The sequence below is a fragment of the Garra rufa genome, chromosome 11 (genome assembly GCF_049309525.1).
Source record: "Garra rufa chromosome 11, GarRuf1.0, whole genome shotgun sequence".
NCBI lineage: Eukaryota > Metazoa > Chordata > Actinopteri > Cypriniformes > Cyprinidae > Garra > Garra rufa.
In genome coordinates, this window is record NC_133371.1 from 31,003,759 (window position 1) to 31,018,755 (window position 14,997).

The 14,997-nt window shown below is 37.9% G+C and overlaps 1 protein-coding gene across 1 annotated transcript in view; it reads left to right on the top strand.

Annotated features, from left to right (window-relative positions):
- The window catches only part of LOC141345311 (multiple epidermal growth factor-like domains protein 11), a 54,132-nt gene extending 39,724 nt beyond the window's left edge, over window positions 1–14,408 (top strand). Inside the window, exons 4-7 of the mRNA XM_073850178.1 lie at window positions 2,693–2,794; window positions 3,288–3,388; window positions 14,149–14,241; window positions 14,389–14,408. Of these exons, the coding sequence (XP_073706279.1) occupies window positions 2,693–2,794; window positions 3,288–3,388; window positions 14,149–14,241; window positions 14,389–14,408 (316 nt within the window). The remainder of the gene's footprint in view (window positions 1–2,692; window positions 2,795–3,287; window positions 3,389–14,148; window positions 14,242–14,388) is intronic.
- Window positions 14,409–14,997: the final 589 nt, after the last annotated feature.

The following is a 14,997-nucleotide window of genomic DNA, read 5'->3' on the forward strand; positions in this document are numbered from 1 at the left end:
GTTTTGAACTTTAAGTAAAATAGATGGATACTTATCTGAATATTACGTATGAGTATTTTATGGTTTTGTTTTTTTAGGATACAGTTAATTATAGACTTGAGACCAGCAAATTCTTTGTTTCTCTGCAGTATAATCATGTTTGGGCAATTTCAGGTAGGGGTCCCCACGGGAAATTGTCACTTTTAACTTCAGAGACTATTTCTTGGGGTAGGTGTATTGCTGTATATGCAAATGCATGAATGTCCTGACTACAAAAAAGCTCAAACTTTGCACTGTGTTAATGCCCAGGACCAAATCTACAATTCCTAATTCTTGTCCCCTAAATTAGTAGTTCTTGAAGGTTCAGTTCACCCAAAAATGAAAACTGACTGACACAGAAAATAAAAAAATTGTTGAATAAAGTCGATATCTTGGTTTTCTTTGTGCACAAAAAGTATTCTTATGGCTTCGTAGCATTAAGGTTGAATAACTGATGTCACATGGACTATTTTAACGATGTCCTTACTACCTTTCTGGGCCTTGGAACGTTTCAGTTGCATTGCTGTCTATGCAGGATCAGAAAGTTCTTGTATTTCATCAAGAATATCTTAATTTGTGTTCCGAAGATGAATGAAAGTCTTACAGGTTTGGAACGACATGAGGGTGAATAATTAATGACAGATTTTTTTTTTGGGTGAACTATCCCTGTAACCAGGGAGTTGGGGCTTCTGAGGGACCCAAGCAAACTTCCAAGGGGGTCACAGGGTGACTTCATTATGTAATAATATTTTTAAAATATAGTTGCAAGCAGCGATTACCTGGGTTCAAGCGCTTTAAGGCATCTAAGCACATATGAAAAAGACATTATTTAGGAAGCCTGTAACCACCTAAATCAATGATTTAAAAAGCATTTTTGCCAAATCCAAGTAATTTACCATAGAAATATTATGTTTTTAATGTTTAAAACTGTTATAGTGCCAGCCATGGCATTATATCCAATCTCCTTAAAACTTGTTCAGCATGTGCTCACCAGGTTTTGTAAAGTTTTCAGTTTTGGATCAATTTGGACAGGCCTCTTTTCTAAATGACCACGTTATAGCTTCCAAAAGTGTAAATTAAAAAAATATATATATCATTATTGATTTAGAAAGTCCAAGGAATTGTACTGCCATATTTTTTTTCCAAATTAAGCGAAAAACCTAGTACTTCTCAATCATTTAACAAACAGTTTGTCCAGAATGAGGAGCTCTGTCATGATACGAGTATAACGTTTATGTGCGAAAAACCGCGCAATGTATCACCCCGCCCCAGTGACCAATTTCTTTCAAATTTCCCACAGACCTTTGGGGTCGTGAGTCAAACAAGCCCACCAAGTTTCGTTTCGATCGGCCTCTGTTAACCTTGTCTAATAGGTGCTTAAATGTCATTGCCAATGGCAGCCTTTTTTTTTTTGAGATATGCAAATGTCCTTAAAGACACTAGTGGTACTTTGGACCACGACAGTGCACAGCGATTCACTCTCCAGAGAATCTTTCTGTACTGGTTTGGTTTTGATCGAGCAAAAAATCTAGGACTAGTTCACAAAAGTAGGTTTTGATAAAAATCCAAAATACCTGAAATTTTGCCAGGCTCACAATCCAATCTGAGGCATGCGTTTTGTCCGACGTGAGCCAAGGATTCCAACGACCTGCAACTGGCGGTTTAGGAGTTATGAGAGGTTTTGTATTTTTGATCACTGTAGTGAGCCTTGGTGATGTTGTAGACCGTGTGAGTACTATATAGAACAGTATAAAATTGATCGCTGTTGCGCCCCCATCAGGCTGATTGGGACGAGCCTTGGTGATGTTGTAGGCCATGTGAGAACTACATAAAACCATCGAAATATTATGTTTTTTAACATTTAAAACTGTTAAAGTGCCATCTGTGGTCCGATCTCCCTAAAACTTTGTATGCTTGTTTAGAAGCACCTTTTGCATATGCTCACCAGGTTTCGTGACGTTTTTAATTTTCATTTGGGCTTTATAGGATTTGGGGTAAATTTAGACATGCCCCTTTTCTATTCTGTTCAAGCGAAAAACCTAGGACTAGTTCGCAAAAGTAGGTTTTGAAAATAATCCAAAATACCTGAAATTTTCACCAGGCTCATGATTCAATCTGAGGCATGCGTTTTGTCCGGCGTGAGCCAAGGATTCCAACAACCTGCGACTGACAGTTAAATTTCTACAGAACGATTACATACTTTTGATCACTGTAGTGCCCCCGTCAGGCTGATTGGGATGAGCCTTGGTGAAGTTGTAGGCAGTGTGAGTACTACCGTCCCTCCAAGTTTCAAGTCTCTACGACTTTCCGTTTGGTCTGCACGATCAGTTTTACATGGAGATTGCTGACCTTTTCTAACAATTACAATAGGGTTTCAGCGCTATTAAAAAAACGCTGAAATCAGCTGAATCCATATTTCATTTTTCCCCTCAATAACTGTTATTAATTGTTCAATTAATGTATTATATACACTCCCAGCAGAAGTTCCGTGAAGTATCAGTATTTTCTCAATATGGGGGGCCTTATTATTATTATTAATATTGTATTGGACAATGGGGGCCTTTGAGTAAAAAGCTTCAGAACCACTGCCCTAAATGTATTTCAACAAAGCCAAAAAAGATTATTACATAAGTATGAGAGATTTAAATTTCTCCCTGGTCTTTCTGTCTTTCAGCTACGCGGTGACTGTTCAGGAGTCCTACGCTCATCCTTTTGACCAGATCTACTACACCAGGTGCACCGACATCCTCAATTGGTTTAAATGCACCAGACACAGGTGAGCATGACCCTGACTTTTGAACTACAGTTGTCACGATTCCGCTCCATGGCAACAAGCAGCACTCTCCCACTAGACACATAAAAATCAAGGTGCCGGTGTGCCAGTGTCTTTATTACCGAGTGTTAATGTTACCAGCCGTGATTGTGGTGGTCAGAGTCAGGATGGAAATGGTCGTTTGACTGTCATCCGACATTACATTGGTTTTAATTGCTGCATTAAAGACTTTATCGTCAGTGTCCCGGCTAAAAGCTATGGGTTCAGTGAGTCACTGTACCGCAATGTTGCATTCAGAGGCGAGATGCCCTTCACCGAACACAAAAACTTTTCCTTAACTTACTTTAATTATGTTTATTTTTATATTTAGACACAAATAGAAAAGCAAACGGTGGCCAGGTGCACTGTATACCATAATGCCCTTGTGAAGTTAACCTGCCAGGTTATTGATGTTCATGCTCTCTCTTGTGTGCATGTCTACGTGTTTCCATCTCAGGACCAGCTACAAGACGGCATATCGGCGTGGGGTGAGGACCATGTACCGTCGGCGTTCTCAATGCTGTCCTGGCTATTTCGAGAGCGGAGACTTGTGTGTCCGTGAGTGTCTTTCACATTTCGCTCGCTTATTTCCTCTTAAATCAGCACAGTTCAATTTCTCTTTCTTGCAAGTGGTTATGAGCACAATAAAAGCATTCATCTGCTTGAGCGATGTCCTCTTAAGCCTTGAACCCCGCTCCTTCCTCTGGAGGCATTCATCAAAATCTCAGCCATCTTTGAGGCATTTTTGCAACTGCATATTTCAGGCATAATTTGTGCCTTTCATTACTGGTCCTACTCATATTGGGTTTGCTCATATATTCAGTTTAAACATTGCCAGTACGCCATTATAACGGCGTTAATAGCATTCAGTTATCGCTCATTTTTAGAAAAAAAGAATTTTGAGTGATTCACTGCAAATACATTGTCCTAATTCCTCCCGTTCTGGAGATAATACGCTAATTAAGGAAATAACAACTTTCCCTTGCTGTGGTCTGAATGATAGATTTTAGCGATTATTTTATAAGCAGTGAATGTCAGAAATGTCAGCTTTTATAATAGTTTATTGTCTTTTCGTGCTGCCAAGATTGTAAATGCGTGTTTTGTTTCTCAGGATTGGTTATTGTGAAGACCAGCCTCATTATCTTTAATGCGTTTTAATCACGAGTGAGCGAATCCTGTCAGTCAGCTCAGACCTTTGGCTCACACGGTTCAGCGGTTGTTTGACAATATGCAAAAATCTCTGCGTGAAAGGACCTCGCACAGGACCGTGTCAAGGTGATGAGGTAAATGACAGTCTTACCTAGCTCCAGGGAGAGGATAAAAATCAGCACACGTAGCTTAAGAGCAAATGGGATTTGATGCCCTCACAGCTACTCGGCATTATTAACAAGAGGGAGGGACGGGCTTTCTGATGGATGTCTGTTTCTGGATGGGACTGTGTGTGGACAGAAATGTCTGCACGAAACTACCTGTGGTCTTTGAGTATGTAAGGCTGTGATAAATGTATTCGGTCTCATCTCAGTGTCTACTCCATTTTGAATGCATAATGTCATGTAATTCTTCAGCCTGTGAGTTTTAAATGGACTCTCATGAGAATGAAAGAAATTAACAGCCTACATTAAGTCATGATATGGTCCGCTGTGATATTCAGCTCTGCAGGAATCATAAAACTTTACTTCAGTTCAATGTTATGAAAAGAAGACGATGAGCCGCAGACAGATGAGTGTGGACGGTTGAAATGCTGATTATTAACCTGCGATGCTGTTATGTGGAGTCACACTTATTCATAATTAATTTTAATTTTAATTTCACCATATCAAAGAGAATTTTACACTTTACCATGGAGCGAGCCATGAGACCCAGCAGCTGTTTTGCTGTGGTCTTGTCACAGGGACCTAAGCAGCATTGTCAGTCTTTGTAGTTTGATTTTAAAAGCCTAGTCATTTACATATGCCACAGAAAGCACGTTTTATGATCCAAGGACATTTTTAATTTTACGGCTTCACGCCTTGCTCTCATGACAGCAGGTTTTGAGCAATTTGATATTTCAAGCAGTTATTTAATTGATATATTTGCTCACACTGTTTCTCTTTTTTAGCTTTGAAAGGATTAATTCATCCAAAAATGAAAACTGTCATTTACTCATCATCACTTGTTTCTTTCTTTGCTGGAACATAATGTAGGTATTTACTACAGAATGTCCAATTACAGATTTTTCTTTTATGCCCAAAATCATTAGGATATTAAGTAAAGATCATGTTCCATGAAGATATTTTGTAAATTTCCTACCGTAAATATATAAAAACGTAACTTTTGATTAGTAATATCCATTTCTAGGAACTTCATTTGGACAACTTTAAAGCCGATTTTCTCAATATTTCGATTTTTTTTGCAAAACATTTACCCTTATGACAGGTTTTGTGGTCCAGGGTCATGTGACGTTATGTGACATATTATATTATATTATATTAGGCTGGGTAAAAAAAATTAAACTTTCTGATTTTAATCGATTCTCCTTTTTACGAAACAATATTGCTTCTTAAATCCCAAGAATCAATTAGTCTAGCTTGTTTTCAGCTAACGAATGGAACATTTTAGTGCACATCCCATCCAATAAATCGCTAAGAGCTTTGTGCTTTGTTAATTTTGACATGAAAAAAGTCTCAGCTTTCAAATTCTGTTCATAACTCATAAATAAGTTATAACAGCTTGTCAGAAATATGTCACATAACGTCATATTTACCTCAGAAAAAAAACATATTCGGTAGCTATAAACTCATTAGTCAGCTAGAAAAATGAACTTGAGAGGATCATTTTGCTAAATATATGCACCATATAACATATTCATTATAATTTTTTTAAGTTCTTTAATGTTTAATTTCTATTTGAATAAATCCGTTTTAAAGTTTTTATGACAGCCTCCATTTAAATATTTGTATTTCAAAAAACGAATTGGGGTAGAATTTTGTAACTATAACTTTTTTAATATAAAAACTTAATCAAGCGCAATTGAAGAGTTTGTATACAAATCAGTTAATTTTAACTTTTAATATTTTAGTAATGTGGAACCAACCGACTCTTGTAGATTTTACAGCATTAGTTGAGTTTTTTTTTTCCATTGAGAAAATTTGTCATTAATCTCAAATGTGTGAATCAGAATCAAATTGGATCATAAAATGTGTGTCAAAACCCTGCCCTAATATAATATAATATAATACAATATAATATCATTGTAAATTACAGAGTAATAAGAAAATAAATAAAGGTGTTCAACCACTTGAGCGTGAGTAAATGATGATGCAGTTTTTATTTTGGTATTCACTAGTCTTGTTATAATTTAAAAAACTGACCAAATGACCAAATCCTTTTGAATTTCTTTTTGGCTCCCATTGAATGAAATTCGGAATATTAAACAATAACAGCCAAAAGAGAGAAATTCATGGATTGTAACCCTCTTGTAAATCAACAGCTTGTTCACCAGATGCTGTTCTTTCGTTACTAAAGGTCATTGTAGAAAGGAAGAGGTTTCAACAATGACCTTTAGTAACAGGATTTTTTTATAGCTGAATGCAAGTGACCATGGTCTGTTGAAGATAAAGTTGATCTCATGTTTCTGTCCTTATTGAGTGGGATTGTGTCCAGCTCTGTCTGTAGCCCGAAGGCACTGCTAACAACCATGGGATTAGGTGCAGCTGGGATAGGGATCAGTTTTGACATTGTCTGGTGGTCTGTGTGGAAGAAGGCAATGACAATAATCAATAATGTTCTCATTACCACACAATAGCAGCAACAATTTCATGTTAACAGTTGTTGCTGTAATGGAACCACACCATCTGTGGAGAAGATGGTAGGCATAATTTTTCCCCCTCAGCGACCTCATAGCATGTTTATTGCCTCTGTGCTGTTTAAAACATGGCTGCATATTTGACCAAAATATGCTTTATAAATCGATTAGTTCCAACTTTGATTGATGAAATAAGTACAGTTGAGGTCAAAAGTTTACACCCCCCTTTCAAAATCTGCAAAATGTTAATTCTGTCAGGACCACTTTCAACAAAGATGACTGACAATTTTTTTCTGACAAGGTTTTCCAGTATTTTTGTGAATTTGAATCCTTTCCAACAATGACTGTATGATTTTTAGAGGACAACTAAGGGACTCATATGCAACTATTACAGAAGGTTCAAATGCTCACTAATGCGTCAGGAGGCAAAACAATGCATTAAGAGTTGGGGGTGAAAACATTTGAACAGAATGGAGATGTGTACATTTTTCTTATTTTGTCTAAATATCATATTTTCTCATTTAATACTGCCCTTCAGAGGCTACAGAAGATACTTACATGTTTCCTAGAAGACAAAATCAGTTAAATTTAGCATCAGTGAGCGTTTGAAACTTCTGTAATAGTCCCTCAGCTGTCCTCATCGTTGAAAAGATCTAAAAATCATGCAGTCATTGTTGGAAAGGGTTCAAACACAAAAATGCTGGAAACCCAAAGAATTTGTGGGACCTACCCTGCTGAAAAAAACAGCTGGTCAACTAGGCTGGTTTTAGCTGGTCATAGCTGGTCAGCAGGCTGGTTTTAGAGGGGTTTTGCTGTTTTTTTTTTTTTCCAGCAGAGTAGGCTGGTTAGTAGTCTCAGCCTCAGACGTCATGCCCACGGAACGTTGGCTAAACGTCTGATGCATATGGTACGCTTAACTGGAAATACTTCAGAAATGTCGAAGTCGTCATCTGATTAGTTGAATTTGACCGGATTTCCGGTAGACGCGAGTGTCACAAAGGGAAACAAAGCGCTGACTGATTTACTCTTGTGTTTTGCTAAGAGGTGCTTATGCAGACGCCATTGTTGTTATACACTTTTGCAACGTTCGCGAACAAATTACTGACTTACTGCTTGTTCTCCCTCTTCTTATTTAACTTTCAATGCTGGTCATTTCAGTGACTGACTTGTTGCACGCCAGTCTGTTGTTGTGGGGGCATGTCCACGCCCCGAAACGTGACGCTGAACGAAACGAACTGTGATTGGTTGTTTGACATGTCGGTCAAACGGCCTTATGGGCGGGCCTTGGCCAATTAAAGCTGCCATGAATTCCAGACCTTCAGCCGTCAGTCTGAAGGTCTGGCTACGTGAGACTAGCTGGTTAGTAGCTGGTTTTAGCTGGTCTCCCAGCCTGACCAGCTAAGGTAAAGTGGTCAAAACCCCTCTAAAACCAGCCTGCTGACCAGCTAAAACCAGCCTGGTTGACCAGCTAAAACCATCCAACCAGCCTACGCTGGTTTTAGCTGGTTTTTTTCAGCAGGGGCAGTATTAAGAACCAAGGGGTTGGAAACTTTTGAACGGGGTTATTATTATAAATATTTTTATGTTAATATCTTATTCAGGTCTGTACTAAATAAACAATAACATGGATTTTGTATGATCCCTCTTATTTTGATAAAATAATGAACATTAAGCAGATTCTAAAAGGGGGTGTAAACTTTTGACATCAACTGTAAAATCAGTTGTATGTGCACCAAGATGCTACCTGAATTAATTGGCAGAATAATTATTTATTGTGAATATTACAGCTATATTACTTCACTAAACCACAGTTTGTGGTTTTTAATAGATTTTTTCGGACTTTTGCCTATTTGTTGGACATTTATTAAATAGTGCATAGGCCAGACTTGTTGGCAGACCTTTGCCTCCATCAAGACTTCATTTGATTTCCTGGTTTATTTTGACTATTGTATATGAGGTGCCAGCAGGAAGTCTAATATGGAGGTTTTTTTTTTTTTTGCAATGGTGTGGTCACCTTAGAGAGGTTTGGGGGTTTTCAGGTTGTTTTTTTGCTGTATCTGCTCTGTGAATAATCCTGCTGCTCTCACCGGCAGGATTAAGAGCTTTGTAGAACTAGCTATGTTCTCTTCGCCGGGACAAGAGAAGGTATTAAAGCCATTTTCATTACATATATGTGGATCTTTGCTTTTCTTTTCACTCTGAACACCTCAGGGTTTATCCTCTCATATGTGCCTTTTATGAGCTGCTTTCCTAGTAGAACCAATCCCTCGTGCATTAGCTGCATTTTAAGGCATAATTCATTAATGGCCTAAACCAACACAGCCTATTCGCTTTGAAGGCCGCGTGTTTGCAGCTTGCCTTCTGTGTCTATAGGGAGCTCAATTGAACAAGAGTTTTTCTTATTTTATGTGCGCGAATCATGTGAGTCATTTAACCTTCATGCACTACTCCTATCAATCACAAACTGTCAGACTGTTAGGCTTAGTCTGTAGTGACTGTTGTTCGCCAATGGATTTTTGCAAGTAAGGTTTGTGCTTTTAATGTTGAGAAGTCGATCTTGCTCATACTGAGCAAAAATGACTTTTCTTTGCAGAAGGAAGCCGTACGTGGAGCCAAAGCGGTTTACACCATCTGGTCAGAAGAGTCTCAAATAGTTAGTGATGCAGTATTAATGATGCTATGTGCATGCTGCAGCTTCTTGCTGGAGAATTAGATGCTCTAGTCTAATAAAGTCCCATGCACCAAAGTAGATTTCACATCTCAGTTTTAATGATGGATTAGATGAGATCTCTTTTGCATATGTTTGATTCCTGTTTTAGGTTTGTTATTAAAAAGTTCATACACAGTACTAGGATATGCAGCAGATGCTTTATGATAGATGCATACAGTAATAACATTGGATTATTTAATGTGTTGATTGATTGACTGATTGTCAAACTGTATGTTTAAATCTTTGGCCTGATGAGTGTTCTGTGTAATAATGCATGACAATTACAATTAGCTCTATTGTTAAACGGTATGATAACGGCAGTGTGTAATGAGATTAGCCTTTTATCGAAATGAAAGACGTAATTTTTCACCACAGCCTGCAGACATAGACTTTTTCTGTGTAGAAGGAAGAAGATTCATTGAATTTTAATTAAAACGCAGGACCTATTTTCTGAAGTATTATAGACACGTACATCAATTCAGCTCTCAGGGGAAGGCACGCTTTATCCTTTCACCTACGTTACATAAATTAATTTTAATTTGCTGAAAAGATGTGACAAATTAGCATTTTGTCTCTGTTGTCTGATCAGAAATTGCTGATTGTAACAAAAATCAATCATTTCATCGCCAGAGTTTTTGAAACCGCGCTTTTGAGCACGTTGCGTGGCTTCATTGATTTCAGGAAGTCAAATTGATGTCTTTGTCAGCACAAAATGCTAAGGGTTTTTCTATTTCTTAAGCTGGAGGAGAACCGGCATGCTTGAATATCAGGTTCTCAGTGCTGTGTAAATCCATACTGCATTATTTGCCAGTGGCAGGTTTAGCATTTTCTGTGTGTGGAGCATTTCTGCTCTAAGCAGCATCCTCTGGGTATTTGGGATTCTCCCTCTCTCCCATCCCCTTCCTGTGCTTATGTCCAATATTGAGGGCCCAGGTGAAGGCTGAAAGAGCGATAATCTATAGCTGCTCTGGCCAGGAATGAGGGCAAGTCCTGCCTCATCCTTTACCTAATACAGCCAGCTTTTGTGTGTGCCAGCATCAAAACATGCACACACATTAATTCACTCTTATGAGCGTGATTTATTTGCATGCACAGAAATGTTTATATTCATTCTGAGAGGCTCATCTCAACTTTTTCAACCAAGAAGGCAATTTGCAATGTCTGCATACAAACAACTTCTGGCACTTTTATGGAGTTGACTTTTCTTTCTTTTTGATATGTGAAGGTCACATTCACTCTGAGGTGTAGATTTTTGTTTATTTTCTTTTTTTTACCCAGACTCTCAATTTTATTCCGGTTTTAACTATGAAAATCCATTATAATATTTAGATTTTTACCATCATTGTCCGACAGCTGTGCTGTCATTTCCATCTCAAACCAACAAATTTGCCCCATAAAAATGAAACGTGATGTGCTAAGAAAGCACAAAGTAAACTATGAATATTGTTGGATCTGTGCAGAATTGCTTATGTTTTTCTCTTATTAGAAACTATTCTAAAGGTTGTTGTTTTAATGTTAATTGACTCATTATTGTTAATTTACTCAACCCCATGTCATCAAGATGTTTATGTCTTTCTTCCTTCAGTCAAAAAGAAATAATGTTTTTGAGGAAGACATTCCAAGGTTTTTCTCCATATAATACACGTGTAGACAACATGTTGTAGGTTCAAATTGACCCTTTGCAAAAACTTGCCCTCAGTTACTGTTACAATGTCCAGCAAACAATGCAACTCTCACACTACACATCATGTTGTCACGCAATGAAAAATTCATTGTGGAACAAAGAGGAAACAGCCAAGACAGAGCAGGTTACTTCTAGTATAAAACAAGGTCTTAGCTTTAATATGTTGTCATTTTTTTAAAGAAATTCAAACAAAAAATAACGTTTTGTGGCTCTTTAATAGATCATTGTATTGCCTTATTAGATCAATCGTCATGTGAACCGATCGTCTTTCGTTATTTAATTAAAGCACTAAATAAACATGAATGAACATCAGAAGATATTTTATTTCAATCATGGTATACTGAGGGTGTAACGACACAGTGGTGTCACGGTTTTGTTGTAGTCAATTCAGTCAATTGACGCCAAATTGACGCTAATTCAAGTGAAAGTAAAGCTCTTTCAGTGGCCGAATAAGCGAAAAGGCTGAATAAATTATACCGAACAATGACGTGACGCGATCAAATAGAGGTGCGCACTAATGCAGCAAACATGTCAGTAGTGTGGAAGCATTTAAAACTGTCAGAGAAAGATGCAAAATGTTGTCTAATACACACACAAATTGTTTTTATTCTGACAGCGCTGTGCAAGCTTGTTAGCCAGGTTTGAAAGTCCAAAGTGCAAGGAAAATCTGCTCTGAAACAGTGTAATGAGAATCATTCATAAATCTGCGCTGAAACAGCGTAATGAGAATCATTGATAAAACGGTCTTCTTGCGGGTTTCCGCCAAAATAAAAGTCAACATTCATAAATGTTAGTATTGTAATTTTACTGTTGTTCTGTAAAATAAAATAAAAAAGTAACACAAAAACAATGATAACAATCGTTACAACAGCTATATTAACACATTTATTATAACATTCTCCTTTGCTCAGCAAGGCTGCATTAATTTGTACATTAAAAACACATGCCTGATTCAAAAAGGGGGTCTTAAAAATGGCCAAAGAATATTATTTTACTAACTTATTAATTTTAAGTTAAATTTTGCTTTGTTGGTGGGCTATAATGTCTATTAGAATGTTGAAGTGTTCAGTGGTTTTGTAATTGATTTTTTCTTTGAAAAGCAAGACAAACTGTAAAAAGCAAATATTGCCTATTTAATTTATGTATCAATGGTGAAAAATACATGGGAGAAAAACACGAAATAACGTGTTTGTAATCGACCTTCGGCCTAGTGTGTAATTTTGTTTGGCTTCGGCCAAGAATTTCCATTTTGTGCATCCCTAGAGTAGAGCCCATTGAAGCTGCATTGAAACTGCAATTTGGACCTTCAACCTGTTGGCTCCCATTGAAGTCCACTATATGGAGAAAAATTCTGGAATGTTTTCCTCAAAAACCTTAATTACTTTCCGACAGAAGAAAGAAAGACAATAACATCTTGAATGACGTGGGGGTAACGTGGGGGCAGTGAACTAATCCTTTAAACTAGTGGGAGTGTAAAACAAGTACCCATAGCTGGTTCATATAGAACCCCTCATTCGTCTACAGTGCATTTTAAATGTGCTACATATTTTCGTTTCTTAAGAAGATAAGAAATCTGCAGCCCTTCCCCTACGTATAAAATGTATCCTAATATTTCAAAACAATTTACTGGTAAAATGCAGATTATCATAAGCACCACGAAATGTGTGGGCAGCTTTTGGCAAAAAAATTCACTGTTCCCCAAGTGTTGACATTTAAGATTTGTGTCATACTTCGGGGCTCCTGTGAACGTGACAGAACTTGAAATATAGCTCCTTACCGAGCGGCTCTTGTGCGGTTTGGAGGAACACATTGGAGTAGAAGGGGGAAAAGTAGCCCCAGTGCCAATCCCTTAGTTCACTCTGAATTGATTTATTCAGATTAACACACACTCCACTGTATTGCTGTATAACACTTTATGAGAACCTGAATTCATTACCTTTTGAGTTTGCGTTTAGGTTAGAAAAAGGTTAGGAACGAGTTCTCTCACCACTTCCCAAGAGAATCATAATATGTGTATTAACCAGACAAGATAAATGCTGGTCACCGCATTGTTTATCAGGTTTCCTTCAATGAAATGCATGACCGGCCACATTAACTTTCTGTTTTTTATAGAAGCAACCTTCACATATTTCATGGTCAAAGATAAGGACATACCACAGCTTCTGACAGTTTTTTTGCTACCTTCTTCACGCTTAAATCTCTAGAAGTAGATGCTCTCTTCCGCCGATACTTAGAGAGTCACTGCTGATTCCAATCAAAGTGGATTGTTCCAGAAGCTTTGGGGGTCGACTGTTTCCTGACTCCGATAAGAGCCTGTCGGTTTGAGTCCTGCTGGCCAGGCGACCTTCACTCCCTTAAGCATTATTCACGCATATATTTTCCCTCTAATTCATCTTTTTCATCATCCTGAAAAAGAAAAAAAATAGAAGACTGGCAGAAACTCCATGTAGGTCATTTTATTACTTGTCCGAATCCAAATATCTGACTGAATGCGAGGGCCCGGGCAGGAATACTAATGCTATAGACAATCAATTCGATGCTGTGTTGTTCAATAGGAATGATCAAGAAAACTGCACACTTCGTAAACAGCACGAAGGCTGGCTGGCGCTGCGTTAGAGTATTGTGGCAAAGTGCAGGCTGATCAAATTTGGAGGGATTTACAGCTTGTTTCCTTGCGGCTCTGGCTGCTTACGTCGGCTCGTTTTGCACAGAACAACCGGTTCATGTGATAAACTGAGATGTTGACCAAGGACTCAATCTCTTAGGAAATCGTTTAGCTTGTGGTCAGAGTGAGCATTTAGAACGTGCGACCAGGGCTTCGCTCTGTGTTCAACAGCTCTAGCGAGGAGGCATCAGTGACAGCCATCTTTGGAAAATGGCCAGTGTAGTCATTATCCTCCATATCAGCACATCAGCAGACATTTGCGGGCGGCTAAATTATGTCTTGCGGGAGGCTCAGACCTACAGCGTCTGGATAGCATCCTGTGCTAATTCACATTCCTGTTTTATGCAGGATGCATCCAAACAACCTATTTGTGTTTGGATCTCAAGCTCAATTAATTCTCTGCAACCAGAATATTTTGCTATTTCTGCTGTGTTTAATGTGTTTCTTTGTCTTCCCCTTCTTTTCTCTCTGATAGCACGATGTACCGAGGAGTGTGCCCATGGTAGGTGTGTGTCTCCTGATACATGTCAGTGTGAGCCGGGCTGGGGAGGACTGGACTGCTCTAGTGGTGAGTTCACTCTCTCATTAACTCTGAGAGCACAGTTCACTTCATTAAGGCCCTCTCACTCTCACATAGTTAATGGCTGCACCAGTCCCCAGACGCCACTGCAAAGCTACCATGTTTCTCACTTACTCGCTCCCCTCTCTTCTTTAGCCAGCTGCATTAAAAAGTAAAGCTGGAAATCATGGAGGACGAATGAGATGTGTAATCATGCCGTTGCATTAACAAGTTACTTTTTCTGCTGAAGCTCTGGGAGCAAAAACACACTATTTTGATTAGTTATTTCTCTGACTGTGGATTTTTTTAGTAACTCCATGTTTTGCCAGTTTGCTAATTGTACCCAAAACAGTGTGCACAAAAAATGTATAATGCAAAAACATATAATGCAGATGTGTTTATCAATAAATTAAAATGTGACATTTTAAATTATATATATATAGTATATACAGCTGAAGTCAAAAGTAGAATCTGTGAAATGTTAATATTCTACCAAAACAAGAAGGATCATGCAAAATGCATGGTATTTTTTATTTTGTTCTGAATGAATAAGATATTTCACATAAAATACATTTACATATAGTCTACATGAGAAAATAATCTTGAATTTATAAAACATGACCCTGTTCAAAAGTTTACATACACTTGATTTTTAATACTATGTTGTTACCTGAATGATCCACAGCTGTGTTTTTTTGTTTTTTTGTTTGTTTGTTTGGTGATAGTTGTTCATGAATCCCTAGTTTGTCCTAAACTGCCTGCTGT